Genomic DNA, 27,195 nt, shown 5'->3' with positions numbered 1-27,195 from the left:
CTGGGCCGTTCCTGAGATGGAAGTCACTGTCCCCAAGCTTTGGTTTCCCCAAAGGAAAAGGGTGCAGTTTCGTGAATGATAGTTAAAGAGGCATCAGGAAGAAGGTGCAGTTTCATGAATGATGGTTAAAGAGGCATCAGGAAGGTACTGAGAGGAGAGCTGCACCAAAGGAGAGTGGGGGCATAGTGGTTATTGCTTATGTGCCCCTTCTTGCTCTCCTCTTTCTCTTTTTATTGGGTGAGCAGCTAAATGGGAGCTGGAGCTTGTAGATTCCATCCTTTCCTGTCCCTTTTTGGAAGCATTTGAGTCATTTGCTACAATTGCATGGGGGTGGGTGGTTCATCCACACCACACAAACAAGTGTGAAGAAACTGCTTTGAACTCTCTCAGAAGGGAGGGGAGAGGCCAGGATGCACAAGCACAAACATCCTCTATTGCCTTGATGCATTGTTTGAACCAGTCCTACCTTTTGATAGTGAAAATGGCATTTTTTTAAAAAACCGGACAACCTACATGTTTAACATGTACATTTAAATTTTCTTGACAGATACTTATAAGATTTTGTGGTTCTTATTTTTTCATCATACCAGGTTGCCTTTGCCTCCTGGAGCCTTTCTGGGTCTTTGGAAAAATGAAGATGCGTATAAAGAATTGTATTTTCAAAAATTTCCGGTGAGATGTGCAAAAATGAATCAAGAAATATCTTGCCTGTGGCTCAAGGGCATGAAAGGATGCTAAATGTTTGCATATTATATATTTTTTTCTTTGTCTGTTGATCCGTAGCCCTACTTTCTCTCTTTGTTCAGTATTACCTGTTTAGTTTCTTGTCTTTCACTCTTCTAGGTATGTGGAAATGTATATATTTCTGAATTTCTAAGTTTGTTGAATGGTTAAGTATTTGCCGAAATCCCCACTAATTGTATTTCTTTATAAAAAAATTAATCTTATGTTTGAATTACTAAAATATTCATAGTCTTCCCCCACTTCCATATATATGCAGCACAATATGGCCTAAAACTGTCAATATCTACAAATCGGCGTGTTTCTCCCCCCACATTCTTGCTTGACTGAGAGCCAAGCAACAGCTTTATGGAGTGTACAGTGCTAACACAGAGCCTGAAAATAGTACATGCGAGTGTAGATGTTTAAGCAGCTCTGCGTATGGTGGTAGCCTGATAGAGAAGCCGCTATGGTACAGCTGTTCATAGCTGTTGCCCGTATGGCTAGCCAATCATAAGAACAGCCTCACTGGATCAGGCCATAGGCCCATCTAGTCCAGCCTCCTGTATCTCACAATGGCCCACCAAATGCCCCAAGGAGCACACCAGATAACAAGAGACCTGCATCCTGGTGCCCTCCCTTGCATCTGACATAGCCCATTTCTAAAATGAGGAGGTTGCACATACACCTCATGGCTTGTAACCCGTAATGGATTTTTCCTCCAGAAACTTGTCCAATCCCCTTTTAAAGGCATCCAGGCCAGATGCCGTCACCACATCCTGTGGCAAGGAGTTCCACAGACCAACCACACGCTGTGTAAAAAAATATTTTCTCTTGTCTGTTCTAACTCTCCCAACACTCAATTTTAGTGGATGTCCCCTGGTTCTGGTGTTATATGAGAGTGTAAAGAGCATCTCCCTATCCACTCTGTCCATCCCCTGCATAATTTTGTATGTCTCAATCATGTCCCCCCTCAGGCGTCTCTTTTCTAGGCTGAAGAGGCCCAAACGCCGTAGCCTTTCCTCGTAAGGAAGGTGCCCCAGCCCCGTAATCATCTTAGTCACTCTCTTTTGCACCTTTTCCATTTCCACTATGTCTTTTTTGAGATTTTTTGAATCATGTGTAGTTTGGAACTAGAATCTTTGTAGAGGGAGCTGAGGGTGGATGGAGTCATGGCAAAAAGTGATTGGGTTTGTGCGTGTGTAACAGTATTTGCCTTGTTTGAGAGGAAGGGCCAAAATAAGTGTTATGTATCTGATATTCGAAGGCAGCATTTTTCAAACTGTGGTTTGGGATATGATTTCTGGTGGGTCCCACAGAGTTATCAGTGAAAACATGGGTGATGGAAAGATCAGACAACTAATTGCCTCAAGCCCTGAAGCTATTCAGATATCAGATGGTCGCTCTGCTAATTGCCCTGCAAAGAGCTGAGCTCCTGCAGTTTGCAAGATAGCTGCAAATTGCTCTGTAAACAGCTGAGCTCCGACAGTTTTCAAGCTTGTGTAAATATAGGCAGATGAATGTTTTCTGGTGTGTTTTTTCCCCAAGGAATTCAGTGATAGGTAGTGGGGGGCAGCTGAAGGCTGGGTCACATAACTAAGGGCCCAATCCTATCCAGTTTCCCAGGGTCAGCGCAGCCATGCCAATGGGGTGTATGCTGCATCCTTTGGTGGAGAGGCAATCACAGAGACCTCCTCAATGTTAGGGAACATTTGTTCCCTTACCTCTGGGCTGCATTGCAGCTGCACCAGTGCTGCAAAGTTGGATAGGATTGGGCCCTCAGTCCCTCAAGCCTTGAGGCTATTCATTAGGGCTACCTCATGAAATTGATTGAGTTTCTTTGTAAATAAAATATTACTTGTAAATAAATAAAAATATTTCTTTCTAGATCAGCTTTAAAAAAAAGTTTCGTAAAGACAAGTGGGTCCCTATTCTAAAAAGTGGGTCCTGCTGCTAAAAAGTTTGAGAACCACTGTTCTAAGATGCTATTGTTTTCCTCTGTTTTTATTTTCAGGGATACTACGACACCATGGATGCAGGCTACATGGATGAAGACGGTTATCTGTACGTGCTCTCTCGAGTGGATGATGTGATTAATGTTGCCGGTCACAGAATTTCAGCCGGTGCAATTGAGGAGGTAAATGTGTAACTGCCCATAAAAATAATCATCACGAAATGGGATATCGAATCCAAAAGTAAATTTTCAAGATGAGAAATCCCCCCTCCCTCGCGGCTCCCTCGGAAAGCTGTTTAAGGGAACATTGTCAAGATCACACCATGTTGTTGTCCACGTTTTTGCTTCCTGTTGGAATAAATAGACATGCTAACAGTCGGAAATAGCGGCGGCAGAGTTAATAAGGAAGAAATGGCAGCATCAACAGAAATGGCAAGCGAAAGAGGGAAACACAACAGAAAGAGGCGTCTGATTCCAAAGACTGAAAATAACACAGTGGGTTAGAAAGCAATAGATTTGGAAAAGAATCCAGTGTGTGAATAAAATTGCATCGTGGTTGGCGAGAGAGTATGGGACGTTAGAAAAGAAGGGAAGGGGCTGCATTGCATCTCAGGGGACGACGAGCAGTGTGAGTCATGGATGCAGAAGCATGAGAGGAAATTGGGTCAGCAGCAGGAGCAGAGAAACAAAGTCCGCTTCTCACTTAGCGTGTGCCAACAGGGCTAGTGGGAATAGCCAAGGATGACGTTCTTTGCTGTATGGACTTTGCTTGTTTTACCCACTGTTCTTCCCAGCATGCAGCTAGTTGCATGGCCAGGGGCAGCCATTGAGACATTCCCCAGACCATGCATGATTCACAGGATCATGCTCATGGCCACATTCCTACCTCTCTTCAGATTTATGGTTACAGTTTCAAAAATGGGAGTGTTTGGGGAAATAACTTGACAGTGCAATCTTATGCATGTTTACTCAGAGGTAACCCCCACTGAGTTCAATGGGACTTATTCCCAGGTATGTATGTATAGGATTGCAGCCTTACAGCGCAATCCTGAGCTGCCCGGAGCTGCGGGACCCGGCGGCTCCACGGAGGGCTCCCGCTGGATCCAGCACTTCCTGCGCTACCATGGGAGGCTCCTCGGGAGAAGGGGACGTTCGCCCCCTTCTCCCAAGTAAGGGAAGCAGCCCCGCAATGGGGCTACCCACTTTAGCGGTGACTGTTGGGTCACCGCTAAAGTGAAGGTGCTCGTGTAGGGCGAGTAGCCCTGCCCAAGCGCCCTGGATCTTGCGGAGCTCGGCTTCCCGGATCCACCTCTCCCCCGCCCCCCGACATGCCTCTCCCCTTTTGTGGCTTGTACCTTCTTGCAGTGTTGCCTTCCTTTCCTTGTTGAAAAAGCTCTTTAATACTCATTGTTTGGTTACCGTACAGCAGGTGGCAATTGATTGCTGAGCTAAATGCATCATAACTTTGCTGTGTTCTCATAAAGAATCTTAGAGGGGGGGCCCCGTATCCGCAGGTCCCATGTCAGTGGTTTCATATATCCGCGGATGCAGGCAGCCCCCCCTTCATGCTCCCCCCCTCTAGAGGCAAGGGAAGCTGCTTCCCCTTTGCATCCAGAGGGTCCAGGCTTTGGGGATGGGCGTTCACCCATATCTACGGTTTTGGCTATCTGCAGGGGGTTCTGAACAGAATCTCCGCGGATAAGGGGGCACGTAATACATCTTTGAAGAAGTTGTTTGGAAAGATTTAGCCATCAAAATAGACTGTAAAGAGGAAAGTTCAGTGTGATGTTTTAATTAGGGAACAGGCGATAATGTCTGGATTTAAAATGCTCTGCACATAAGTTATTCGTCCATTCCCAAAACGGTTCACTGGCATTTTGTTTTCTTTTTGTCCCTCAGGCTGTTCTCTCCCATCAAGCTGTGGCAGATTGTGCAGTCGTTGGCCTGGAGGATTCCTTAAAGGGACATATTCCAGTGGCGTTATGTGTCCTAAGAAATGGTAAGACACCATTGTTTCCTGAGCGGAATCCAACCCCGGGGGGTGGGGTGGGTCAGTGGGGATGTGAAGTTGCTTTTCCTATTTATAGCCGGCCTGTGGCCCTCAGAACATTTGACCAAATGGTAACAATGCAGACAAATAATTCCACTGTTAACATTCTTTACTAGGAGTGAATGTTGAAGACAAAACACTTTTGGAAGAAATTGTTGCAAGAGTTAGGGAAAATATTGGCCCGGTGGCAGCCTTCCGCAAGGCTGTATTTGTGAAGCAGCTCCCAAAGACTCGTTCTGGAAAGATCCCTCGGTCAGCTCTTTCTTCCCTTGTGAACGGCCAGCCCTATCAGGTGAGCAGCTGTGGTCTTTTGCAACCGTAATGTATATCACATGCTACAAACAGCATTAACTTCTTGGCTCTATATAGTGCTGGCATCATCTTTACACACTAAAGCTATGTATAGCATCTGTGATGTGTGGAATACTATTTACATGACCTTAACCATAGCCTGTGTGAAGCAGGCCAGTTTGGCTTTGCTGTGTGTCAATTGCAGATTCAGTCTAAATCATACACTCATGGTGTAGTGAGCTGATAATTCACGCAATGTTTTGGATTATAAATGGCCTTATGTGCCATTTCTGGGCCATCCAATGTCAAGATGATGTGATTATTTTGCAGAATTTTTTTTAATGCATTGTGATTGTTTAGATGGGTTCTTATTAGCCTATAATCAGCAAGTAGGTTTTTCATAGTGCAGTCTGGTGTCCGTTCGTCCCTCTGCATTTAGGATGGTATGTTCGAAGTGTCTCATTTTTGCCACAACTCCTTCCACCCTTTTCTTTACTAAATAACCATTTTGCTCAAAAACTAACACTGCTTCTCAGGTCAGCATTAAACAATAAGTGGTTTTTTCATAGGCAAATATAGAACTTTTAACAGAAACAGAAGGAAGATTGCTTGATATTTGATTTCCTATCAGTCACAGTTAAAACCTAATAGTCTACTTCTTTGATCTTGCTTATTTCTTCAGATAAGTCCAACCATTGAGGATCCTTCTGCATTCAAGCACATAGAAGATGTGGTGAAGATCAAGTTAAAGTAACTGGGAAAAGGTGTAAAAATCTGGACAATACCTGGAATACCTATTGCATTTAGGTGTGCTGGGACTACTGCACACATCTAATCACTTGGTACTAATTTTTTTTTCTCTACAAAATGCTGACAGTGCAATCCTATGTGTGTGTACTCAGAAACAAGTCCTGTTGTGTTCAGTGGGGTTTACTTCTTACAAGAAAGTGTGTATGGGATTGCATCTTACGCCAACTACTGTGGGCAAGTAAATAATAGTGGATTAGTGATGTAATTTTTCTGTGATTGACATTCAAATGGATTTGATCCTTGCATATCTAGGAAAATACTTGGGTAAGCAGTGTGCAGTGTTAGTAATGTACGTGCTCCTTTAAGCCTGTAGTTAGATGCAAAGCAGAAGATGATAATATAGGACACATCCAGCAACAATTAAGTAATTTTATGTCCCATCAATTTCAACACAAGATTTAATCCGTGAACTTAAATCTCTTTCAGTGGAGTCAGTGGGATGTAAACATGTTGAACTTCAGCTGAATCATGTTAATAAGCTTCTGATTGGCATTGACCTTCAGGACTGTAAATTTTGTCACATAAGGTTCAGATAAGTGATGGGATTTTTGTTGGCATGTTGTAAAGTTGAATGATTTTGCAAGAAATCCTAAAACTTTTTCTTCAGATCTTCAGCTATATATGCCAGGTTTCGGTTTCTTCATCCATGCACTCTGACATAGAGTGCTTAAGTTTCAGAAATCCAAATCATGGTTATAGCTGAATATGGACTAGTAATCATGCGACACAGAGAAACCTTGGGGTCTGTCTGGCTGTTGCAATAGGTTGACCCTACCCAAGTGTGTAATTTATTTTCATCACTGTGTATGATGCTTGCTCAGTGCCTCAGAGGATTCAGCTTAGTATACAGTGGTGCCTCGCATAACGAATGCCCCGCGCAGCAAAAAACTCGCATAACGAAAGAGTTTTTCGATTGAGTTTGGTAACTCGCATAACAAAAATTTCTGGCCTTCGCATAACGAAAATTTTTAGGTCCGTGCTTCGCATAACGAATTTTTTAAAAATTAAAAATTTCGTGTATGCTTCAAGTTTTAGAAATCCACTGTACAGTATGTATGCCTTTAAAGAGCATGTAATAAACACTTTGTAAACCAAATTTGACTTCGTTTTGACCTTTTTTGCCCATAGGAACGCATTAATTAGATTTCAATGCATTCCTATGGGAAAACGTGATTCGCGCAACGAAAATTTCGCATAACGAAAGGATTCGCGGAACGGATTAATTTCGTTATGCGAGGCACCACTGTACTAAAGAGCAGTCAGTAATGATCCTGCTCAGTACAGAGAGCCGTACTAGTAACAGCAGAACTGGATTTACCAATATAGAGACTAGGCCAGTGGTTCCCAAATTGTGGCTCCTTGCGGAGGTGCAAAAACTAGCCAGGAGAGCCATGAAGTCCTTGTGAAAAACCTGGTGTCCTATACAAGATTGTCACCCTAATGGGGAACCATGGCTAGTGGCCTAGTAGATCAAGGGAGCTGCCAGGGTATAGTAATTTTAGTACAGTACAGTAATTAGTGCAGTAATTTTAGCTAATATTCATTCAGTTGTATATGTTTTTAATTCTTGGTTTCTCATGTGGATGCAATGTAATAGTCCTGCACATTACAGTTTTAAAATAAGGTGGCCATGATGGGCTATTCTTCATTACAAGTTTTCCTAACCTTAGTCTTTGACAGAATTTTTGCCAGTGTCTGATAAAAAAAATTTCTGAAGGGCACAATTTAGTCATGTATTTCCAGGTGAGCTATGTGACTAAATGAGAAGTATGTATAATCCTGTATTGAGCCATGCTGTCAGTTGATTTCTCTCTCTCATCAGCCTCTTCTGCTTCTCTGCTGCTGTTCTAAACCACTACCAGTTGTTGAATAGAAGCCGCTCTTCAGAACCATTTTCTAGTTATGCCCAAATCAGATTGAAGAGTTCTATAGCAGCTTCCCCTTTAGATTTTTTTTTAAAGTTGGTTTCTTATATACGTGTCCTGAAATGGAAAATAGTGGCATATATTAATATCAGCCTAGCAGGAGCAAATCACATTGCTAGATTTCGAGGGGCTCTGGTTGAGCACCTGCTTTGCATGCTGAAGGTATATAGGTCAACCCCTGGCAGATCTGGGCAAGGTTGGGAAAGATCTGTCTGAGGCTGGCAGTACTGTCTGAGGCTGTCTGAGGCTGGCAGTACTGACCTAGATGAACCAAATCGGTATAAGGCAGCTCCATATGTTCTCAGTAACTGCTTCTGTTCTCAAGCTGTACAGTGGTCTCAAAGGCATTTGAAATGCTTAAAGACACACAGGAGCCATGGTTTACAAACCTGTTCAGTTATGCTGCTTGTCATGTCTGCTAGAAGTCCGCTAGAACAAGCTATTGTCTTTTAGTGGCCATATTAGAAATCCCTGAAAGCTGCTTTTAAGAAACCATGCATTAGAAGATTTGGTATGTTTATATAATATAATAAAGCAGCACATTCAGTGCACCATCTTGTGGCAGACTCCATTATTGTCTTCAGAAACTGTTGATAGAAGTTTGACGTTTATATTCATCCCTGAAGGCGATGTCCATCACTAAAAAGTTCCACTTGAAATTATGACACGCACACACAGCTCTTATCACTCACCAAACACATTAAAAGCACTGATTTTTTTTTTTATTGACAGCCGGGGAGAAAAATCTGTCACCATTTGGTTAACTGAAGTCCGTTAAATAAAAATATGCAGTAAAGCAAATGTACGTGCAGATGGATCGCAGATCAACCTGCTGGAAAGGAATAACCAAAAGACAGGTCTTAAGCTAAGATCAGGCAGCAGGAGATTAGCAAATGGTAGGTAAATGACATTAAATAGGTCTTACTTTGAAACTTCCCATATAAACAAAGCATAAACATCAATAACACCACCAAATAAAACCACAGAAGATAATAGTTTCTCCTCTAAACTTTTATACACTATATTTAACTCCTCTGTCTTTCAGTTTATTCCTCTGATAAAACTGACTTCACTGAAGTCTCAGCAAGGCCGTCTTGGATAAAAGCATAACAGTAGACAAGCAGTCATCAAATGCCCCATTATAATGAAGAAATGGAGGGCATTTTTTATACAACTGAAAAAAGAGCATGTTTTTCCCTTGATGTTTTTGTTTTACTCCGCTGCTGGCTGGCATGTGAAGAATTTGGAAGGAAAAAAAGCGCTTCCTAGTTTTCTTTTTGGTCCTTAAGTAGCCATGAGCAGAATGTCTGTTAATTTCCTGCAATTGTTTTTGACACTTGCAAACAGTTTTTTTTTTTAAATGTTGGTTTTAAAAAGAAGAGCCATCACAGTGCTTTTCTAGAAGTATATATAACAATTCTGTTTTGCCGTAATAGGTCCATTTTTTTTTTTTTTTGGCTCCACTTCCACGTTTAAATCTTTCTATTTTAAGTCATCAGAGGCAGGTGTTGAGCTTTAAATATTGACAGATTTTCTTTAAAAAGTAGGAACGTGTTGAAGCGTCTAGGTAATAACTCTGCTAAACATATTCAATTGACTGCTACAATTCAAAACTGTAAAAATGGTGGAATGGAAAGATACAAACAGGATTGTTGACACTGTATTGTCAAGCATTTGCACTAAGACCCCATGTACCATAGATTTAATTTCTTTTAAAAAATCATATTTATATCCATTTACATGAGACTTACACATATTAAAAGAAATACATACACAGTAAATACATAAATTCTAGTATATTACAATAAAACGGATGAAAACAGGTTTAAAAATGAGTGTCACATTTTGATAAAAGCATTCTTTCTGCACTTGGGCCAAATTTATGATGGATACACTGGGGTTTATTTTTAAAAATTATTCAGTAGCCATTCTTTCATTGAACTAGCCAGTGGTAGAGTCTGCCCAGGACAATCGTGGAGTTGCAATCATTTCAGTGGGACTTGTTTTAAAATCCTGCATAAGCTCCACTGAAATGAATGAGCATTGCGCAACGGTTGTACTTGACAGATTGCACCATACAACTTAATATGTAAAAAGATCACCACACATTTTCAATTGATAAACATTTATTTATGTTTTCTTCCCTACTACCCTGTTCTTGAATAAAAAGCTTCTTTTTTCATAAGATGGTCGTAGTGCACTTCAGGTAAAGTAGACGAGAGAGGTGGCATCTAGAGGGGAGAAAAATAATGTTCATGTCCATAGACTCACTTCAGTCAAGATCGCCGGTAATGATCTTATAGATCAGGGGTGCCCAAACCCCGGCCCTGGGGCCACTTGCGGCCCTCGGGGGCTCCCAATCCGGCCCACAGGGAGCTCCCAGTCTCCAATGGGCTTCTGGCCCTCCAGAGACTTGCTGGAGCCTGTGCTGGTCCAATGCAACCGTTCTCAGCGTGAGGGCGACTGTTCGACCTCTCATGTGAGCTGTGGGATGAGGGCTCCGTCCACTACTTGCTGTTTCATGTCTGTGATGCAGCAGTGACAGTGAAGGAAAGGCCAGCCTTGCTTTGTGCAAGGCCTTAAGTTACTGCAAGACCTTCATTCATTCATATAAGTTCCATCTCTAATATTTATTCAAATTTTAAATGTAAATTAATTCTTCCCCCCCCCCCGGCTCCTGACACAGTGTCAGAGAGATGATGTGGCCCTCCTGCCAAAATGTTTGGACACCCCTGTTATAGATCAACCCTTTGTCTGTCTACTCATAAGTAAGTTCCATTAATGGAACCTACTCTCAGATATGTGGGATATGCAGCCTTAGAGCAGTGGCACAACTATGCTAGGCCCAGAGGGGTCAATTCTCCCCCCTCCCCGGCAGAGTGATGGTTTTCTGCTATCTCCATTGGGGAGGTAACAATGCCTACATTTTGGCAAGCAGAAGTGCTGTAAAATGCACCCTCCCACCTGCCTTGGCTTCTGTATGGATTGAAATGTAGCCATTTGCGGACCAGGGACATGCATGCATGGGGAGGGGTGTGACTGTACAGGCACAGAGGATGATGCAGGGGGTGTCATCGCATCACCCTGCCTCTGGGTGTTGCCCCCCCCCAACTAGTCTACTTCCTTAGAGTGCAGGTAGCAGAATTACTTCCATTGGAGCCTCTTGAGACTGGTAAGAGATGAGCATGAGTGTCAAGAATGGGGAGGAAGGCACATTGATGACATGCTGTCTTTCTGTCTTGGAACATTTGAACAGGCACTCTGGGTATGGATCTGGCAACCCTGTGCACACACATTCCAAAGGCCTTGCACGTATATACATGTATACACATCTAAGTTAAGTAACATCAGTACACATTTTTAATGAGAAAATTGTTTTGAAATCTAGATTTTGTAACTCTAAGACTCAAAGCTGTGAATCAAAAAATGAATGAATAAAAAGTGAATGAATGAATAGCAGAGTGTAAAATGTGACTTATCTCAGTATGCAACGGAACTTTGTTTTAATTAAAAGCTTGTATGGTGTTTTTTTCTTGCTGGATTTATGAAAATATTCTGGTTACCATTTTGTCTCTCCCTAGTAGAGTACAGGCAGCTCTCAATTTACGGAGAGGTTAGGTCCCTGGAAAATCGTGCGTATATCAAAAACGTGTAAACAAAAACTGACTTTCCCCATTAAGAAATAAGGGAATTGGCACAGGTTACTCCACAAGTACTCACTTTGATGAATGGCAGTTACCGAGAGAGGCTACTGGGAAGCAGCAAGGCTGCCAATTGGCTCGCAGGCCTCCTGGGCAAGTTCAGTGCTAGGGGGCTTTTTTCTGTGTACTGGTCTTAAATGCTAGAATGAGTCACGTCCTCCCAGCCCCTCCTCAAAGCTGTAAAACATTCTGTGCTCCTTCTTGAATCCTGGAGGGTCTTTACTCAGCTCTTGGGACCTCTGGCTGCTGGGATTACTTTTACCACTGCCACAGCTGCATCTTTCTCTTTCTGCCTATTCTGAGTTTTTTTCTTTCTTTCTAGTCTTGGCTGACTGGCAGGCGGACAGGCTGGCACGGACTCTGCCTGGAATGGAATGTATCGGCCAGAAGTTCACAGGCAGAGTCCATGCGAGCCTGTCTGCCTGACTGCCAGCCAGCCAAGACTGGATAAATTCTGCCTGGAATGGATCGCATTGGCAAGAAATTCACCACTCCCCTCTGATGCACTTTAAATAGTCTCCCACTTGAACCTCAAATGCAAGTAATAGTGACCAATCATCAAGCCATTCACCAGGCGTCAGAGGAAGCTGCTTGATTTTCAAGTAAAGGCTGCATCTGTGTTGTAGCAGCGCATAAACTGCTTTGATAGCTGAAAGCAGGGTTTTTGTTTGTAGTTTTTGGAACACAAGCATAATTTGAAATGCTTTGGGGTCGAGGACCTTGCACCTTTGCCATGCTACGCACTGTCAGTGGTACTCTAGTTTTATGCCATTCACTTTTCCCTTTTTTCATTTTTGGTGGTTGTGCTTGGTTTGAGAGAAAGAAAAAGCAACTGTTTTAATTAGTTTTCTTTCAGTGTTAAAAAAAAAATGCTTGATAAATAATAAGCAGCTATGCTTAGGGAAAAGCAGTAATACAAACTATTATCTTAAAGGGAAATCAGGTATTTCAGCAAGGGCAAGGAGCCAGAGTTTAAGGAGGAATAAACCTCTTATGGTACAATCTTAGCTAAGCCAGTGGTCCAGATCAATGGATTTCAGAGCGGTGTGGCTGAGCTTGTCTATCTTCAAAAATAGACTGGACAAAGGCACAGTTCCAAAGCACAAATATGAAGTCAAGATTTGCCTATTTCAGTGGTTCCCAAACTGTGGGTCAGGACCCACTGGTGGGTCACAAACTGATTTTTGGTGGATCACGAAAGGGTAATGGAAAAATCAGATAACTGATTGCCTCAAGCCCTGAAGCTGTTAAAAAGTCAGATACTGTAGCTGCTAACTGCTCTGCAAAAAGCTGAGCTCCTGCAGTTTGCAAGAATGTGTAAATATAGGGAGGTAAATGTTTGTGGCAGCCATTTTCAACCACTTGCCATGGCACACTGATGTGCCGCGAATGGTCTTCAGGCCAAACGAGTTTGGGGGAAGGTCATTTGTTAGTAGGGCCAATGGGGATGTGAGCTCTCCACCAACAGCACGGTGCGCCTTGTCAATTGTCAAAACACCGATGGTGTGCCTTGACAATTTTAGTACCTTGTCAGTGTGCCGTGAGGCAAAAAAGGTTGAAAATCACTGGTTTGTGGGTCTCTTTCTGGTTATTTTTTTTTTTTTTATAAATAAAGTATTATTTCTTTCTACATCTCCTTTTTAAAAAGTCTGGTAAACCTAGGTGGTCCCAATAGAGTTTTGTTTTAAAAAGTGGATCCTGGTGCTAAAAGGTTTGGGAACCATTGATCTATTTACTTTTTTGCCCCGGCTTAAAGTAGGGGGTAGAATTGGGGTGAGGAGGGTGGCTTGGATTCTGGAATTGGGATGTCAGCCATCCAGAAGGAGGAGCCATGGTTAGCAGGCTGATACAGTGCCCCCCCCCTTGGAGCCCCCTGCAGAGGACCGATGTAGATCAGCAGCATCACCAAGTTGGGGGAGAGGGCTAGCTATCATAAGCTTCTGTTCTTGCTGCAGGCAGTGCCGAAAGGAAGAGAAATAGGCTGCTGAGTGTACCATGAGGTCGTGTGAAGAGAGCCCTCACCCTGGGAAAGATCAACATCCATTTGTTTTGCTGCCATGCTAATGTGCTATTGATTTTGCTGGCTGCCTTGGGCTTTTTCTAACAAGGAAAGGAAGGCTGAAAATCCATTAAATAAATAAAAGATCCTGTGGCGACAAGGGGCTGATCCACCCACCCTGCTTTATCATTTCCTTCGGGAAACACAACCCAGGCAAAATGCAGGCTTCTTGGGTCATTTATGGACATTATACACAGTTGAAAGAAAGACAACCTGATGCCCCAGAGCCAAAATTGCAAGTAAGGGAGCGCTCCCACTCAACACCAGTAGCCTCAATTCCTTTTCCCTTTTCTTCAAGGAAGGACATTGTGGTTTTGAACTCTCCAAAAGTAACTCTGCTGGGCTCACAGCTGTGTCAGCCTCACCTCTTCAGAATGTAGCCTTCCAGCTCCAGCCTTCCATCATTGTAAGCAACTTGGCCCCCCCCCTTTCTGGACACCCACCAATTCAGGCTAACTCATGATATTTTCTCCCATGGCTTGACTGTACCCCTGCTGCTCCCAGTTTTTTTTCTTTCTTTTCTATTTCTGTGTCTGTCTCAGGCTTCATAGCAGCCACCACTTGCCATGGCCTCACCTATCAGGTCTGTATTGGAGCACAGTCACAGGAAAGCTCACGATGGGGGCATTCATGGGCAGAATAGCTCAAGCTCATTATTCATCTTTCCATTGAAGGGGCATCTTCCTTGCAGTTATAAAGCTCCTGGGGGTGGAGGTGCCCAAATCTACGCTCAATGCTCTGTAGGCAGGCTGCTTGCTTCCTTTCACTCTAATTCTCAGGACCAATGGCTGAGTTCTTATGTTCAGCTGCTGCTCTTTGCTGTTAACCATTTTACTTAGGAGGGGAGTGATTCCTGTACAATGTTACACTTAAAAAAAATGAATAAAAGTACAGATACATGATGTCTTCAAAATTATACTTTGTGTTTTTCAAGAGAGGGCTAAGGATTTTGGCAATATATTGAGCACAATATTAGGTATGGAGAGAAAGTCAATGGAATTAGGAGGGATTGTCACTCTTCAGATGGAATGCACTTTTTGATACAGTCAGAAGTAGGAGAAGGGAGTGTGGATCCTGGAAGCTGGGTGAAGCTGATTTAAGGCACAGATGTTTACATGCACGCTCCAACCTACAAAAGCCACTGATGTGAAACAGAGGATTACTACATTCACAGGACCTGCTGTGCTAATGTGATTGTAGAACACCAACAGCGTCCTGAGAGACTACAATCTGTAATATCCAGAAGAAATCACATGAATTAATTAAGCCTCTCTGCCAAACATTGTATACGTGCAACAGGGATCAAATGTATACACCTGTGGGCTGGGCAGAAATGCGTTAAAGCTAAAATCTGGCACATATACCATCAACTGTCTCATTGCTAAAGTGTCATCATCACAGAGATGGGAAATCTGTGTCTGGACTGGACCGCTTTAAGTTGTAAGTAGGAGCTCACATGACTCAACAGTCTCCTTTAAAATATATCTCTCCACAGAGAACACAATGACAGAGGAAAGGGCTCCAGGCTAGCCAAACTAGCTAGTCTGTGTGTGGGGAACTTTTTTAAGCAGAAGAATATTCAGGGTACAATCCTAACCCCTTATGTCAGTGCTTTCCAGCACTCGCATAGCGGTACCAATGGGATGTGTGCTGCATCCTACGGTTGGGTGTCACTCACGGAGGCCTCCTCAAAGTCAGGGAATGTTTGTTCCCTTACCTCAGAGCTGCATTGCCCTTATGTCAGTTCTGGAAAGCACTGACATAAGGGGTTAGGATCGCGCCCTCAGTCATATAAGCACAGCCTAAACAATCCAGACACAGGTTTTTCCACTTCCTTGAGGTGGTGTGGTATATTTTAGTCAGGATTGTTATGATCCATATGTTTATATCATCTGTCAGTTTGAGTTGCCTGTATGAATGGAAAAACCAATAAACCCTTAATAAATAAAAAAAACCAAACAAATGAAACAAACAAACAAAAAACCACCTTCATAAGTCCTCATGAGAAGCCCAGGCCCACCATCGCTATTGCGTGAATATTCCTTTTCATCAAAAACAGTCTTTCCACTTTCACGTCTGAATACTCACATTAGTTCGACACAGCACTTTTTTCCTTGTCAGCATGAATATGTGCGAACTGTAGAACTGTCTAACCGCTGCAGCCGGGCTGAAGCAAATACAAATGAACAACCAAATCTGTGAATCAGAGGACAATTCCTCCCTGCTAAGAGCTACCGCAGAAAGGCAAGTCTTTTCTCTCCTTAACTGCAGTTTCTCTGATTCAACACGTGGCCTGCTCTTTGTGATCTTCTGCCAAGCAAAGTTCCTTAAGCTTATTTGATGCTAGATGAATCACCCCCCTGCCCACCATGGCAATTTAATTTGGACTTGTTAAAATGCTTCATATTTATTTAATTTATGCTGTGGATGACAACTGTGACACGGCCCTTGGATTCTCACTGGTGGTCTCCACCACCCACAGCCCAAGTCAGATGGTGCCGGCCTCAGCATTTGTGAGACCCTCTGTGGTGTGCCTCGGTGGAGGACACTGGAAAGCCTGGGCACCAGAACCTCCTCCCCCTTCCCTATCTGAGTCCAGCTATGCCCACAGGTGAGGCCACAGTTCAGGGAACTGCAAACCTTCCAGGGAAGCCACAGGAAGGCCAGGTTACATAAGAACAGCCCCACTGGATCAGGCCATCGGCCCATTTAGTCCAGCTTCCTGAATCTCACAGCAGCCCACCAAATGCCCCAGGGAGCACACCAGACAACAAGAGACCTCATCCTGGTGCCCTCCCTTGCATCTGGCATTCTGACATAACCCATTTCTGAAATCAGGAGGTTGCGCATACACATCATGGCTTGTATCCCGTAATGGATTTTTCCTCCAGAAACTTGTCCAATCCCCACTTGCCCAGCAGTCCAGGACTCTGGATATCACTGAGACCCGTGCCTTGGGGTTGGACAACAATATTGCAGTTACTCTGGCATTTCTTTTTAATTTCTTCACAAATACCAATGCTAGAAAAACACTAATGAAGTGGAAGCTAATGGATTGAAGCACACCATGGACACATACAAACAACATAAGAACATAAGAAGAGCCCCACTGGATCAGGCCAAAGGCCCATCTAGTCCAGCATCCTGTGTCTCACAGTGGCCCCCATTTAATACAAAAATAGAACAAAATTGGGTTTGTGAATAAGTGTCAACCTCATACCATCAGTGGCCATCTTCCGTGACGGTCCTGATGTTGTAGTTAACCTGAACCCAGCTGGCAGCGTTTCTGATGAACCAGGCATCATGCTGATTCCATGGACTTCACGGGGAGGAAACTGCCTTCTCCAGGAAGAGCCCCGTCTGAAATTCTTGTCATCACTCTGTCATCACAGAAATGTTTTAGTGTTTACTAAAAAGCTGTCTTGGTAGTTGCCCATTCCTCCCCTACTGTTTTGTCATTGATTTCCACTCGATACAAATAAGTTTACTAGGGGCAGGTACTTAAAAACATAGAAACATTTACCTGGTCCTATGCTGGCCAGTGTATAGCTTATCATCCCTCTTGAACATAGCCTAAAAAGATGTACTCTGTGAGTACTTGTTAACTATGTTACCATGTAGCTAGCCTGCAGTAAACGGTCACCAGACTGGACAATAAAGAATCCTCAAGTCATCACTGGGTATACAATTGTCACTTGCCCTGAAGTGTGAAAGGATGCTGGATGTTATTTTTCTCCTAATAAAGTTCTTATTAGTCTTAGATTACTCTTCTTTGATTTAGATGACATGTCTTTAAGTACACCTATCCATACTAAGTGGAGACAGTAATCCGTTTAAGAGAAAAACCATACATGAAATTGACTAGTACATTTTATTTAGATACCTGTTATGTTAAATGTTTTTTTTTTGTTTATTATTTTACCATTGTCCTAGACTGACTATTAATAGTGATCTTGGTAAGTAGCAACGCGATCTGTTGGATCACGCCACTTTGGAGGGGCATAGGGTCGTGCTGCCACTTACCAGAGCCTGCAGCAGCCTCCTGGAGGTGCAGGGCGCTCCTGCGCCAGCCTCCGCAGGGCTCCTCACACTGCGGAGACCCTCAAAACTGCAATCGTGCCCACTTTAGGTTTTGTGTTTGCGAAACTGGAAGTGGCCATGATTACAATTTGTAACTGACTCTGCAGCCTGGGGAGCCACACGGAGGTTGGCGTGGGGGCTCCCCACACCCTCAGGAAGCTGCTGCAGGCTTTGGTCAGTGGCAGCAAGCCCCTGTACCCCTCCAAAGTGGCATGATCCAGCAGATTGCATCACTGCCTTCCCCCCTCCATGCCCCTTAAGCGGGGAGAGGCTAGGGCTCTCTGGCTAGGGTGTCACGACGCCCCAGTCTGAGAACCACTGTGTTAGGGCATGCCTAAATGAAGGGTAAAATCTTGGGTATATATCTGGCCGCCCAGACATAAGGTGGCAATTTTAAACACACTGTCCTAGGAGGAAGCCCCATTGGATGCACTGGGACTTACTTCAAAGCAGACATGCCTAGGACTGTGCTGCAAGTTGTATAGGATGCTATTTTGTTTTTTTGCATCCTATCCTTCTATTGTATTGTTTTTCCTGTTTTTAATTACATGCTGTTAGTGACCTTGGGAGCAAGTAAGGTGACAGCTTAGATACAAATGGTAAAAAATTATTTTGATCATCCCTAGTAATCCTAGAGCCTTATTTCCTACAGCAATTTTGTATTATTATCTTGCTAGATGTGCCAGTAACCAGAGCTACTGTTTGTAATCTAGCTCAGCAGTTTATAATCACTTATTAAATATCATGACGACTTCTACCGACTGACAGTGCACTCCTATTTGTGTCCCATTGTGTTCAGTGGGTTTACTCCCAGGAAAGCAGATATAGGACTGCAGCCTAAAGGTTGTAAAGCATTGCACAAACGGCAACACTGAACATCCTTCCTCATGTGCCATCTATTGATTCTATCCTGAATCAGATTACTGGAAGATTAACCAAAAGTTTAATCTAGTACTGGACTTTCCTACTTCAGTGGAACATATTAAATCCTATAGTGATGGTTTCATTCTCAGAGTGGTATACCATCAATTATGTATACAACTCATTATGGGCGTATTAGAAGGAAAAGTTTACAATGCTAATTACACAATCCTATAAACAGGTTTAAATAAAATTGTTCTGGAAACCTTGTCTTAGGTATTTGATAGTGCCAAAGATTGTGTTTATAGCTACAACACAACTTTATTTCTTTATCATGGATGCTTACGTAAACACCAAAAATCAAATACTTATTATCTATCATTCATAATCAAGTTTTTAGAAAGATTACTTACTTCATCAAGTCGTCTATCTGTGCCTAATGCCAATAGATTGTTGTATTCTCGCTCAAGGATTTGCCGTGCCTGTGGTTAACCAAGCCAAACAATTGCAGTAATTAAAAATGATTTAAAAGCCATCAGCATTAATAATGCCAGTAACTTAATTTATTTACTTACCTGTGTATTCTGTGTCGGAATCTGCAATAATAAAGCTAAACTGCTGTAATCAAAGTTATCATCCAGGGCTATGAGCGATCCATGCACACCGCTTTCTAATACACTGTTTGCGTATTCTCGTAATCCAATCGCTTGTATCCAGCGAATGACTCTGTCGTTACTCCATACCAAGACATCTACAAAAACAGGAAAGAAGTGATTTCCAGTCAACTTTGTTCTCAGAGGCAAAACAACATATGAAATTAGGAACAGAACCAGTTGCAGTTATTTACATAGACTTCCCATCTATTAAACCTTCAAAACAGCAATCCAATTAGGGGAAATAATGGAGGGATCATAATTAGTTGGCCAATATTTGTTCTAATGTGCAGACAATTTTTAGTGCATTATGGCTACATAACATTTCTTAGCCACAAGCCACACATGCATGCGAAGGCTGAATAGAGTGCCACACGTAATCTACTATGACGAGCTTGCAGTACTCTGTATGCACTATTTTTCCACCCATAAAGACTACTGCTGGGTGTGAACAAATGGATTAGAGACCATACTTGCTTTTAAAAAATGTATCTTTAACTAATGATTCTATGCCAATATATAGTTGGCAACCTTCAGTCTCGAAAGACTATGGTATCGCGCTCTGAATGGTGGTTCTGGAACAGCGTTTAGTGTGGCTGAAAAGGCCGATTCGGGAGTGACAATCCCTTCCACACCGGGAGCAAGTGCAGTCTGTCCCTGGTCTGTCTCCCCGGCTATGGGCCTTCCTTCTTTGCCTCTTAGCCTCAGACTGTTGGCAAAGTGTCTCTTCAAACTGGGAAAGGCCATGCTGCACAGCCTGCCTCCAAGCGGGCCGCTCAGAGGCCAGGGTTTCCCACTTGTTGAGGTCCACTCCTAAGGCCTTCAGATCCCTCTTGCAGATGTCCTTGTATCGCAGCTGTGGTCTACCTGTATGCCAATAAAGGTCTACCTGTATGCCAATAAAGGTCTTATGTATGTATGTAACTAATGATGTAGCTGCAGTTTGGAATGAGTCCAAGAGAGTTCACCCATCACAACGCTTCAGTGCCTCAGTGGTGTTAAGAGGCCAATAAACTGAAAATTTCAGAAGACATGCATTATGAATATCATTATCTTTCTTTAGGGAATTACCTTTAATTTCGTGTTGACTCGCTTCTCTTCGCCTTTCTAGTTCTTTTCTGTCATAGTTCAGTTTCTTTAAACACATGATCCCATACTGCAAACTTGTTCTGTTATTTAACACAAAGCAATGAGATGTCATAAGGCAATTATAAATAAGATAATGTTGTGAAACCGAGAGGCTCTGCAACATTTTTCACAGATAACTGAATACTTATTGTAGTTTACGACTGACAAAAAAACATACTGGGGAAGGATGCCCCACCAGGCTAAATTTCATTCCTATTTCGACAAAAATTACTTATTTTCCTTTTTTACCCTCAGCAGCCACCAATCTCACCTGTGAACTTGCTTCTGAGCCCTAGTTTATATACCAATATTTGGGTTTGAAGATAATTTATTATGCAATTATGCTATTCTGGGTTTAGTAAGTGTTAAGTACCCCTTACCCAGAATTCCAAAATATGGAAAATTCGGAAATACAGCACTTTTCTGAGCGCCAGCATGACTTTTTTTTTTTTTTTTACTTTTTTGCCTAAAGAGATAAAATCACAAATTGTGTGTCACGCACAAACCTTGCTTCATGCACAAAATCACTAAAAGTACTGTATAAAATTACCTTCAGGCTACGTGTACAAGGGGTATATGAAACATAAATTTTGTGTATAGACTTGGGCCCGATCTCCAAGATCTCTCATTATGTATATGCAATAATTCCAAAATATGAAAAAAAAATCTGATATTCAAAACATTTCTGGTCCCAAGCACTTTGTATAAAGGATGCCCAACCTATATGAACTTACCGATGAAAGCTATCCACCATTTTTAAATGTACCCGGAGATCTTTCTTTGTCAGGTGGTCTAACATCCTTGCATCTACCAAACACTCCATGAAGTAACTTCGATACTGTGGCAATCCCAGACTGGGAAGCCATTCATTACCAATCCATTCATGGTTCATGTCTCCATAAGCCAGGGTCTATGGAAAAGAACAGACAAACATGTTACTACCATCCATGATGGAACACAGGCAATTATTTTAATTTTTCCATTTCTTGGGTAGATTCAGGTAGTACTCCAAGTAGTTTGTTTGTTTGTTTGTTTGTTTGTTTGTTTGTTTGTTTGTTTGTTTGTTTGTTTGTTTGTTTGTTTGTTTGTTTGTTTATTGGATTTGTATTCCGCCTTCCTCCCCGAAGGGCACCCAAGGCGGCTAACAATCAAGTTAAAAAATACAGATAAACATTAAAAATACAAAACATTTAAAAACAATTAAAACAAGATAAAATACATAGCAGCAGACTGAAAGCACACAGTTAAAGACATAAGTTATAAATTTATAAAAACAGCCCTTATAGTGCCTCGAAGGCTTTCCTGAATAGAAAAGTCTTCAGGCCCCGCCGGAACGTTAATAATGAGGAAGCTGCTCTCAATTCAAGGGGGAGGGAATTCCATAGTGCAGGTGCCACCACCGAAAAGGCCCTGTTTCTGGCCACCATTCCCTTCACCGCTCTCAATGACGGCACAACTAACAGGGCCCCTTCTGATGACTTTAGAGAACGGACCGGATTATACGGAAGAAGGCGGTCTCTCAAATACGCTGGTCCCAAGCCATTTAGGGCTTTAAAGGTCATAACCAGCACCTTGAATTCAGCCCGGAAACAAATGGGCAGCCTACTTTTATGGCCTCTAATTGATCAGTAGCACTGGGAAAACAGTTCCCATCATTCATGGTGTCTTGCTTGCAGCCGCAGTAGTGTGCTAAGTCCCAGGCAGTGGGGAGAGACTGTTACTTCCATTCCATCACCATTACCAGAGCTAGAAGATAGGGAAGTGGGTGCCAGGGAGAGGGGGAGGGTTTGGAGACAGACATGTTGGTGGAATGATGGAAGCAGCCTTGAAGGCTCACGGGGGGGGGGGGGAGATTGGAAAAGGGATCAGACTCCAGTACAGGATAAGATCATGTTGTACTCTTGATGACATCATCTAGGGTACAATGATATCTGATATAACTAGGAATTTGGGGTTCAAATAAATGCTTGCTAGGAATTGGGCTTGAAATGAATCAACGAATGAGCACTAACTACTTAAACCTACCACCTAAAATTAGTTTTAACTACATTTAACTACCTTTTAATAACTACTTTTGTAACTACTCTGGAGTAGTTAAATAGTTTCAACTTCCCTTTACTATTTTACTACTACTTTTTAACTAAATGCTTTTTCCTTGCCCTGGGGATGAAAATTAAAACATTATGGACAGTTTTTGTTAAATAGGGCTGAGGAGATGTCCAGAACAGTGCCCAAAACAACCCTTTCTTGGAAATCTGGAGGTTCTCCCAAGCCTGCATTCATATCAAAACCACACATACATTTATTATTGTTAATAAGAATGTTGAGATACTGCTTTTCAGTAAGAAACTGTGGCTGTATATGTGGGATAGATTAACTGCCACTAGAAATGCAGGACCAGGTTAATGTTTTCATCCTTTCATCAAGTTCGGGGGGGGGGGGGAGGAAATCTGTCTGCTAAATGACAGCCATCATGCCAAGTTACCTGAGAGAAAGGTGGGGAGTGTCTTGACTTGCTTCCTTGCCTTACTTCTCCCCCTTTGTCACCCAAATATCAACATACAACCAGTCATACTGAAAAGTGTTGTTAAGTGTTCATACCTGAGCCCAACTGCCTTCCTCATTCTCTTTCTGTAGCGTAGAAGGAAGCCATTAGCAGAAACACACACAAAAAACACATCAGAAAGCAAAAAATGTGATCATAATGCTAAATATTAATTTTTAGTTTTAAACAAAGATACAATTTTAATAAATTATGTGACTGTAAGAGAAATTTCAGAGTCAAGTCAAGGGCGAGAGCAGCTTTGTCTTCTCCCCCAGTGCACCTCATGTTGGCTCAGCTCAGCAGTGAAGGCATCTGAGAGAGTTTATATTGTAACATTTTCTTTTGTATTTTGCTTCCTGAATTCAGAACTAATTTTTCTTCTTGGATTTTAAAAATTCTGTCAATTTCATGACTATCTGGAACACAGGATGCAGTCATGTTCCCTCCTCTAGAGTCTGAGCGTTCAATGCCAGTTTCAGACCATGTGAAGAACTAATAATTACTGTATACTAAAAAGAAGCTGGTCTCTGAGGCTCACAATTTTAAGAACATCCACCCCCATACCATTCCAGTCTAGAATACAGGTTGGACCTCAGCATCTGCAGAGGTTCCAAGAAACGGAACCCCTGTGGATGTAGACAATTGCACATAAGCAAATCTGCTGTCCGACCCACATTACACCTCCCGGAGCAATTTGGCAGGCACTTCTGATTTTCGTGAAAACCAGAAGTTCCTGCTAAACTGCTCTGGCAGGCATTCTGAGTAGTGGGGAGGCCACACACAGCCTCCTTGTGACTCATAAGAGATCCAATGTGGGTCCTCCAACTGTGGGTTTGGAACCCGTGGTTGGTCAAATCTGTGGACACTTAACCTGTGGATGATCTAAATGATGGCTGTGCTAAGAAAACAAACTCAATTAGGTGATTAAAATATAGCAACAATACAAAAATATAAGTACAACTGATAAGTCATTCGGTTTCCTGAGTGAGATCTAGTTCTCCATTTTATCATATTTTTTTTCTTATTTTGGCACAAATTTGCTAAGTCATTCATAAACAATTTATTTATCTGACTTCAAACTGACACCACTGTTTTATTGAGTACTCCACGTACTATATCAGCGGTCGCCAAACTGCTGTCCGCCAAAAAATCAGTCCCCAGTCAGTCTGGAGCTTACCTTTCTGCCTCTGCTCTGTGTGTATTCCCAGTAGATCTGGGCACAAGGATGCTCTGGGCAGTTGGGTATTTTTCCTGGCATCCTAGAAGGATGTGCAACAGGACGTCTGGGCAGACATGACTGCCCAGTGTCCCTATGCTCAGATCTACCGGGAATACATGCCGTGAGAAGCTGGAACGGTATGATCGTATGTGCAACCTCCTGATTTTAGAAATGGACTATGTCAGATGCAAGGGAGGGCACCAGCATGCAGGTCTCTTGTTATCTGGTGTGCTCCTGGGGCATTTGGTGGGCCGCTGTGAGATACAGGAAGCTGGACTAGATGGGCCTATGGCCTGATCCAGTGGGGCTGTTCTTATGTTCTTAACTACAATTCCCAGGAAGCCTTGCAGGTCTCTTGTTATCTGGTATGCTCCCTGGGGCATTTGGTGGGCCGCTGTGAGATACAGGCAGCTGGACTAGATGGGCCTATGGCCTGATCCAGTGGGGCTGTTCTTATGTTCTTATGGTAAACTCTGTTCATAGAGCACAGGGCTTTCCCCAAACCCCAGATCTGGCCCGCGGGCCAGGGTTTGGAAAGCCCTGTATTATATGAAAGTTAGGTTAACTTACAAAGAAGAATAGCATAGAGAACAGCACTACAGGTGTCATTTTGTCTGTCCACATTTAGCGGTACTGTAAATTTTGCATTCTGACATTGAAATACAACATGACAGCTGTTATTTAAAGGAAAAGACTAACCGTTTTGGCTGGAGCTGTGAGATTTTCCATCTCTTCGTGGGTCACCCAAACATTGCCCGAGGGCTATTGACAATGCCCACAGGACAGCAGGTAGGATCCGCATTAGGTAAGCAGTATTAAAGAAGAAAGGCAGCAACACTGTAAGTTAATAGCATCACAATGAGCACAACCATTTCCTTGCCTCCGTTGAGCTGCAGCTAGAGGCAGCTTTAGACAGCTGCTTTTCATCTTCTTCCACTTGAAAAGATGAGATGTGGGTTATTCTGACACAGAGGCGAGTCTCTGAATTCCACTGAATAAGTGTGAAGAAACAGCAGACACTATACAATTTCAAAGTACATTTTACTACCTCTTCTTTCTTAGAGTGTGTACCGATAGCTCTAATTTCAGTGTCTCTGAGTCACATGGTTGAGACATGCAGGACATTACAGTCTGGACTGATCTGTAGCTGATGTAGCTCAGGGCCAGCCTTAGGGCAATGTGGCCTATGTCATGGCACTGAGACCTGTTCTCTGGGGACCCTCACACTGGGGCAGCAGCGGGTGGATCTCCCAGTGCTGTAGCCAGCATCTGGCAGCCTGAGAGAGCAGTCGAGTGTGGGCTTGCTTGCCCTCCCCTGGAACCGTTCGCCCTGAAATGGGCCTCAAAGAAGTAGTTGGCGGTAATGTTATGTCACCTCCAAATATTTCCGGGTGCCATGCTTTGCACTCATGTTCTGCCTGGCTCACCGCGGCTGCAGTTGCTGCTGGGCGAGTGGGGGGGGGGGGCCCATGCAGAAACTCATATTTGGCTCCACCGCTCCTGGCCCTGATGCAGCTGCCAGAGTCCACTAGGGCAGTGGTAGGAGATATGCAGAAAGCACTGTACCTATTCACGACCTTGCCTTTCTTACCTCTGCTCCTAACAGATCAGTGACAGCTCTATCTGACAGCAAGTTAAAAAGGCTGAGATGTACAGGAGGACAAAAATGCTGATTTAGATCTGTGCTCTGGCTTCATGATGTTTCAGGGGAGGAGTAAGCCCCATTGAACAAAATAGGACTTACTTCTGAGTAGACCTGGTTAGGATGGTGCCCTAAACCTTCATATCCTATTTTTGTTTCTGGGAAAAATTCATGGAAAGGAAAGCAGAAGAATGTTGAAGTCAGCAGATTTATGCTACAGCAGTCATAGGATAGGATTAGGGGGGATTTACAACAGCGAAAGATCCTTCTACTGTTGTAAAATGGCTGCTGATGGAGCGCGCAGAGTTCCATTGGCAGCCATTTTGGGAGCACTGCCACAGGTAGAGGCAGTGCGGCACATCCATCACCAATTCCCATGGTGGCTGCTCGAGCAGGTAAGGCAGTGGTGGGTGACAGGGAGGTGATGTATCTGGTGGCAATGGCACACACCGGATCCTATCCCCTCTTTTTCGAGTCTTCCTGCCCCTTTCTTTTCCTTGACTTGCGCCAGCTACAGAGTTGGGACAGGTCCAAGGAGATCCATTGCAGAGTGAGAGGCTTACAAATGGGCTATGTCAGAATGCCAGATGCAAGGGAGGGCACCAGGATGAGGTCTCTTGTTATCTGGTGTGCTCCCAGGGGCATTTGGTGGGCCGCTGTGAGATACAGGAAGCTGGACTAGATGGGCCTATGGCCTGATCCAGTGGGGCTGTTCTTATGTTCTTAACTACAATTCCCAGAAAGCCTTGCAGGTCTCTTGTTATCTGGTGTGCTCCCTGGGGCATTTGGTGGGCTGCTGTGAGATACAGGAAGCTGGACTAGATGGGCCTGTGGTCTGACCCAGTGGGGCTGTTCTTATGTTCTTAACTACAATTCCCAGGAGGCCTTGCAGGTCTCCTGTTATCTGGTGCGCTCCCTGGGGCATTTGGTGGGCCGCTGTGAGATACAGGAAGCTGGACTAGATGGGCCTATGGCCTGACCCAGTGGGGCTGTTCTTATGTTCTTAACTACAATTCCCAGGAGGCCTTGCAGGTCTCTTGTTATCTGATGTGCTCCCTGGGGCATTTGGTGGGCCGCTGTGAGATACAGGAAGCTGGACTAGATGGGCCTATGGCCTGATCCAGTGGGGCTGTTCTTATGTTCTTAAACTACAATTCCCAGGAAGCCTTGCAGGTCTCTTGTTATCAGGTGTGCTCCCTGGGGCATTTGGTGGGCCGCTGTGAGATACAGGAAGCTGGACTAGATGGGCCTATGGCCTGATCCAGTGGGGCTGTTCTTATGTTCTTAAACTACAATTCCCAGGAAGCCTTGCAGGTCTCTTGTTATCAGGTGTGCTCCCTGGGGCATTTGGTGGGCCGCTGTGAGACACAGGAAGCTGGACTAGATGGGCCTATGGCCTGCTCCAGTGGGGCTGTTCTTATGTTCTTATAAGGGGAGGTATTCCCTTTTCCCCTCTGAAGCCTTCTGATTTGCCATCCCCTGCTGGACATAGCACACTTGTTTTTGTGGCACAACTGCATGGAGGGGGGAGGAAGGACAGGACTGGTCTCTAAGAAA

The 27,195-nt window shown here is 43.4% G+C and overlaps 2 protein-coding genes across 4 annotated transcripts in view; one reads left to right on the top strand and one right to left on the bottom strand.

The window, feature by feature from the left end:
* Positions 1-6,667, top strand: part of ACSS3 (acyl-CoA synthetase short chain family member 3) — an 87,053-nt gene extending 80,386 nt beyond the window's left edge. For all 3 annotated transcript variants that reach the window (XM_066634070.1, XM_066634069.1, XM_066634068.1), the window contains 5 exons: positions 591-672; positions 2,735-2,857; positions 4,574-4,673; positions 4,841-5,016; positions 5,698-6,667. In XM_066634070.1, the coding sequence (XP_066490167.1) occupies positions 591-672; positions 2,735-2,857; positions 4,574-4,673; positions 4,841-5,016; positions 5,698-5,769 (553 nt within the window). In that variant the 3' untranslated portion in view covers positions 5,770-6,667. The remainder of the gene's footprint in view (positions 1-590; positions 673-2,734; positions 2,858-4,573; positions 4,674-4,840; positions 5,017-5,697) is intronic.
* A 3,235-nt stretch (positions 6,668-9,902) lies between these two features.
* PPFIA2 (PTPRF interacting protein alpha 2) overlaps positions 9,903-27,195 on the bottom strand; it is a 270,632-nt gene continuing 253,339 nt past the window's right edge. Inside the window, exons 23-31 of the mRNA XM_066634342.1 lie at positions 24,696-24,758; positions 22,834-22,863; positions 20,967-21,142; positions 20,176-20,273; positions 19,027-19,202; positions 18,865-18,933; positions 16,731-16,890; positions 15,599-15,686; positions 9,903-9,981 (exon numbers count right to left, since the gene is read on the bottom strand). Of these exons, the coding sequence (XP_066490439.1) occupies positions 15,628-15,686; positions 16,731-16,890; positions 18,865-18,933; positions 19,027-19,202; positions 20,176-20,273; positions 20,967-21,142; positions 22,834-22,863; positions 24,696-24,758 (831 nt within the window). The 3' untranslated portion in view covers positions 9,903-9,981; positions 15,599-15,627. The remainder of the gene's footprint in view (positions 9,982-15,598; positions 15,687-16,730; positions 16,891-18,864; positions 18,934-19,026; positions 19,203-20,175; positions 20,274-20,966; positions 21,143-22,833; positions 22,864-24,695; positions 24,759-27,195) is intronic.

Source organism: Tiliqua scincoides, chromosome 7 (genome assembly GCF_035046505.1).
Source record: "Tiliqua scincoides isolate rTilSci1 chromosome 7, rTilSci1.hap2, whole genome shotgun sequence".
Lineage (NCBI taxonomy): Eukaryota > Metazoa > Chordata > Lepidosauria > Squamata > Scincidae > Tiliqua > Tiliqua scincoides.
The sequence above is the reverse complement of the archived record's forward strand: the minus strand, read 5'-3'. Positions and strand labels throughout refer to the sequence as shown.